The following is a 6,071-nucleotide window of genomic DNA, read 5'->3' on the forward strand; positions in this document are numbered from 1 at the left end:
GGAATAAAGTGAAATTGCTCTTATCATCTTCCTAAACATAAACAAGCATTTAAACCTTATAATGCAGAGTAAGCCGCATCGCATAGAGTTAAGTTAGCGATGGCTATACACAACAATAAATGGTAATTTTCAGGCACCTGTCAGTCACAAATAATTTTAAAAACTAAATAAAATCTACAACAAAGCCAATAAATTTTTACAGCTATTGCAGAGTGTGGCATTATTATAAGTATTAGTTATTATATAGCGCCGACATATTACACAGCGCTTTACAGGGTCCATAGTCATATCACTAGCTGTCTCTCAAAGCGGCTCACGTGTCATGGCATGATACATTTGTTCATTTTAGCATACTTGTTGAAATGTTTTAAAAATAATATGGATTTATTTAGCATAAAACTGCATCCTTCTGAAGATTCCCCGAACATAGTAGGTTATATTATCATCATACAGTAACCCAAATCAAACAATATGTCATCTTCTCCATTAAAGGGAAAACCCAAGCAGCCTACAGGCTTAATATATTCCTATATATTTATATTTTAATAAGTAGTTAATATGCTTTAAAAGCAACCCTCACTGACCTCTGTAGCCATAGACACTGTGGTGTAATTAATTCTCCAGTGACAACTGTTATATGGAGTATTTCTTAGGCTTTGGAAAGATTCTATGTCGAAAGTCCATTTGGCAAAAACAACTGTCAAAAGGTTTACCCATTCTCTAATCAATTAATGAAAAGGAAAATAAAGTTTTACATTGAGATATGCTATAAGGTGAATGCTGCAAGAACATCTCAAAATATCTACTTAATAAAAATACACTGCACTATTTTTCTAAGTATTGTGGCAGAGTGATTGCAGGATAATACAAAGTTTGTGGGAGAGCAAGCACTTACTAAAATACTATATACTTTCTGTTTAAGGTTCTTGTATGGCCCACACTTACAGGAGTAGCAAAGTATCCATACGGAATTGGCTGGGATCTAGATCCAGTAAACAAATCATAGGGACCTCGTTTCCCAACAACATGTTTAAGAGTTTCATCAATAGAATTTTTCATGTTATATGTCCCTGGTCCTGGTTTAGAGTCCTAGAATAAGAGTAATATATTAAAAAATCAAGATTTGTATTATTTCCCAGTCCTATGGTATTCACATACTGTGGAAGCCGAATCACATGTACTAGCTTTACTATCCATAATGCCTTTGGAGCTGGCAGACTTGGTGGCCCTTTCTTCTATCATTGAGTATGGGTTGCCTCCTTTGCCATAACTTCCAGGTCCAGGGAAACAATCCTGCACAAAAAACAACCACTTTGTTTATGGGGTAAAACATACACAGAAAATATATGGTAGTGTTGGACATAAACCATTGGTATTGTAAAAAATTAAAATATTTATATGCATATATACATTTCCATTTCCAGGTTTGCTGGATCACCCAGATTCTCCCATGATAGTCTATGTTCTCCAGTCTGAGCTTCAATAAATCGACCTATGAGAAGTCCACTATACAAGGTCTTGTTTCATATTGTTGCGTAAATTGCAAAGTAAACATTTATAAAATCTTATCTCACTGGTATGATAGCCGAGTGGTTCTTCATCGACTCTTCCCTATTGCTAATCCATGTGGGAGAGAGAGGGAGAGGGAGAAAAAAAAGGAGGATATATTCCGTTCAAACAGGTACTTTGTCTTCATCTAGTGGCCTCTTTAGCCTTTGAATGATATATATTGTGTTTTATTTATTTACAAAATAATCCACATTATATATTATTTCTTCAACTATTAGCATAGCATAACCTAACTTTTTTTATTATCTTTTATTTGTTTTAAATGCATTGTTCATTTATGTTTCCTCCCTAATATCTTGCCCTCCCCCCAGTTGACATCCCCTTCTTTATTAAGGTGATCAGAACTTCTTTATATTAGACTTGAGAAAGGTGTAGGAAGCCAGAAACCTATCTAATGACTACTAGCCACAACATAGAAGTAGATGTGTTGTGTTTCTCAGGGCTCGTTGAAAAGAAAAAAGAAAGTAATGGAGACCTTTAAGGTATCAGTACTATTTACCCATTTGGGTCAGTGGGTCCATTGCCAAACTCAGGGCTCCAATGCTGCCATTGTTGTAGAATCCCTCCACAGACCCTCTGAACATTTACAAGTGCAGATTTTTGTCTACAGGGCAATATTTACTTTTTCACTTATAAAGGTGTTTATCATTTATTCCCCTGTGTTTTGTTTGCTATTTATGTTGCTACATCAGAACGCCAAGAACAAATGGCATTATATGGATATCTCTATTTATATCTGCTGTCTAGGAATCCTGCCTAACAATCACAGCGCCAAGTGGTTTATATGTGGTCATACATCCAGACTTCTAATCAGATATGCACCTACCTGTCAAATCCAATAGGAAAGAGCAACAGCGAATGACAGGTATATGAACAATATTATGCAGTAACGTGCCAACTCAAACTACTCATCCATTGCTATGCAGAAAAAACTGTATTTATAAATGATTTGTCTGTCAATTCAACCTAGATTCAGTCATCTATCAATTAGAAAAGTGTTTCTCAATCAGGGTTCTTCCAGTGGTTGTTAGAGGTTTCTTGAGCAATGAGCAATTTGTGCCTCTTATGTCAGTTTAAGTGACACAAATGGTATTTTTTGCTATCTACATTGATTACATTTTTTCCCACTGGTTAAAAATGTAAAAGCCATTCTTTATACTGACCACCACACTAATATACTGTAAGCTGTGAATAGAGTAAATATAGAAGGGGTTCCCTAAAGATCTAAAGGGTAGTTTAATGGATCTTCAATGTTATAGAGGTTGACAAAGTTAGAAGAGTTAGAAGATATAGCATTTACTATTGTGACTGCTGTGCTCTTCTATTTCCTCACCAGGTGGCAGAACGAGTTTTAGTTTATTATGCATTGATATGAGCAATGCATAGGAAGTTTAAATGCTGTGCATGTTAACACCAACAAATTGATGGGCGAAAACAAATTACAAATACATCCCAATGAGTGAGAAGGGGAGCGGACTCTATCAAAATAGATCAAATAAAATAATATAATAATATACTATAATAATAAAATATTATTAGATCAAACTGAACAACCTAAAACAGAAAAAACTTTTTATGCAATAAAATTTGCATTACTTAATAATGTACCCTACCTTTATATTCTCTTTAAAGCGGACTTCTCTAGTGCTGCATACTCCTCGCACACTGGATGGCTTCTCCTCCATTAGATCAGTAAATGTTTTGATGTTGTATCTGCCAGGACCCAAGTTCTGCTTCTATGGAAACAAAAAACAAAGTTCGTAGCTTCTACAAATATTCCCGAAATGATATGAATTATTGATTTTTAGACTTTATCTTACCAGCAGATGGTTCCTCTCCCATGTCTCCCTGTAGAGAAGATGGGGCATCTCGGTCAGCTTTTCGGTTTCCAGTGCTCTTTTCCATCCGGGGGCTGATGCTTTTCTCTCAAGGACAATGGCACTGAAATCCCCTGGGGCAGGCTCATAGGTTCCTGGTCCCAGTCTTCTTCCCTGGATTAGGGTCACAGTCAGGTCCAAATGGTCACAATGAAAGTGATTCACATTTAATGTATTAAAATTGAATCAAAATGAATGGAAAGAGAGCAGAGTTTTTGTTGGCAAATTTGTCTTAAATTCAGTTACATATTAAAGTTAAGAGTGTTTATATCACCCATGTATATACCATAAAAGTTTATTATATCGTTCATAGAGCATCCAAGAGCACTATTATGCAACACAAGATTTAATCTGTTCATCACACAGAACCTCTTTGTTTCCACATCGCACCAATTAGAAATTGTGACTCAACTATGGTCTACAACAGTGGTCCCCAACCATGTCACGGCCCACTGGGATGGGGGGTTTTGCACCGGTCAGAGCCGCGGACCACCAACATTTTCCCGTGGACCACCACAGGTTGGGGACCGCTAGTCTACAACACCTCAAGGTGAAACCTTCCCATATTCATGGGATTTTTTGAATAGACACCAAGCAGTTTGTCATCTTGTTCCAAACTCCTTTCTATACAACTACAGGCACATTACTGATCCTCAAAAAATAAAAAAGGTTTTTTTTTTAGGCACGAATGGGTAAATACCAAGCCCTCCAGCCCCATATTGACATTTCTTTGCATGGTCCTAAAATACCCCTGAAGAAGCCCAGCAGGTGAAACGTGTTGGGTTTATTGAGACCACTAAAGGGAGCTACTCTGAAACTGTTATCTAATTGTCAAAGAAACCCTACTGCCTGATCTAGAATATAATAGTTTACGGTCTAGTGAACCATCCATAAATGTATCCTCTGATGTATAAATGATATAATAATCGTTTATGTTATATACATGTGTGATGTAAACACTGCTAACTTTAATATGTAACTGAATTTAATTTAATACAAATTTGCCAACAAAAAAAACCCTACTGTCACTTCTCTTTAATTTTGATCATATTTTTTAGGGGTTGGCAATTTAGCCATATACTTTTCTATAAGGTGGGAACCACCACACTGTCCTCTTATTATTATTTAATACAAAATGGAACATATTTTTTTTTCCTGTCCCCTTATTCAGGGCTATTGGGGGAGAGTCAATGCACTAATTGGGGACGTGACTCAACAATGATTTCCCCTTGACCTGGTCCACCACTTGCTGGGATTGCCCCTTATGGACCTCCCCAAGTCCGCCCGTCAGCTTATTACATATATTTTAGTGGCTGCTCCTACTCTAATCTCCACCAAATGGAAATCCAGACTGCCCCCCTCTATGGTGGATTTGTATGCTCGTATTCAAGACATACGCCTGATGGAGTACCTCACTGCCCTCCTCCGAAACAGGGTTGCGAAATTTGAACAGATATGGGAACCTTGGGATGCCTACTATACCAGTCCACAGGTTTAATATGTCGCTGGTTCCAGACACCACTGTGCTTCCTATCCACCTTTGTCCCCCCCACCCCCTCCTATTCCCCGGCTTAGCTTTGTTTTTTCTTTTTGACTATTTTCTTGTTTTCTGTTGTTTATTTATCTGTTGTTTCCGTATTTTCATAGTCTATGGGGTTTGATAGACCGGTACAGTACGGCCACTGTTTTTTTACTGTTACTTACGCCAGAGTTTTATGTACCATTATCCGATGTACCTATCACCCTGTATGCTGTGTTTACGAGATGCTTTGCTGTAAAAGCCTGGTTGTCTTTGGATGTGAAAATGTTCAATAAAAATTCAGTTTTAATACAAAATGGAATAAATGGAATTAATACAAAATACATAATGGAACACTCACAAAGTAATCCTTCTTTAGCTATATGATCTGCCTAGTTTCCCCATCACTACCACTGACATGTTTGGTTGATCTTCATTTCAGCCTTATCAGCCCGGGATGATATAACTCCTATCCATTCCTTGTTTGACAAGATACAGTCACCTAAATCTGGCATCTAGGTCTGCTGATGACGCCAATTCTGCAGCAAGAGACGGTCCATTTCACACTGATGATGCTGTTGCAGTTTTTATCTTGTAGATGCAACCAGACCTGTGGACTACTAATAGGAAGTTTCCATGTCACAAAGGAAGTGACATGGATTCCTAAAGATGGACCTGCATGTGCAGCTCGGTATACAAATTTGAAGAATATTACTGACAAGCAAAAATGGGACTTTTTTTGGATAAAAGTCTTTCAGAGCCTGTCTGCTGTACATTCCTAAAACAGTCTTTATTCTCAAAGACTGGCTATAGTAAAAGCAATACATTCTGGTATTAGTTTTATTTATTTGATTAACCTCCCTAGAGGTAACCCCGAGTGTGAATCGGGGTAGAAAAAAGTTGCTAAAAGTGGTTACCCCGAGTCACATTAAGGGTAGGTAATCCTATGGGAAGTAATAGTAAATAGAGCCTTACCTGATCTGCCGGCGTCCCACGTCGTCCATCATCAAGATCTCCATCTTCTTCTTTCTTCTTCCGGTCGGCTTCTGCATCCGATGAGTCACCGGGGAGCTCCCGTTGACGTCGGTGCGTGTGTACGTTGCCAA

General features: G+C 37.8%; 1 protein-coding gene across 1 annotated transcript in view; it reads right to left on the bottom strand.

The window, feature by feature from the left end:
- Positions 1–6,071, bottom strand: part of CIMAP2 (ciliary microtubule associated protein 2) — a gene marked incomplete in the record, with an annotated part of 13,284 nt that overhangs the window by 4,099 nt on the left and 3,114 nt on the right. The window contains 4 exon segments of the mRNA XM_072419205.1: positions 946–1,089; positions 1,159–1,293; positions 3,183–3,305; positions 3,390–3,560. Coding sequence (XP_072275306.1) covers positions 946–1,089; positions 1,159–1,293; positions 3,183–3,305; positions 3,390–3,560 — 573 coding nt within the window.

This window comes from Pyxicephalus adspersus, chromosome 8 (assembly GCF_032062135.1).
Source record: "Pyxicephalus adspersus chromosome 8, UCB_Pads_2.0, whole genome shotgun sequence".
Taxonomy (NCBI): domain Eukaryota; kingdom Metazoa; phylum Chordata; class Amphibia; order Anura; family Pyxicephalidae; genus Pyxicephalus; species Pyxicephalus adspersus.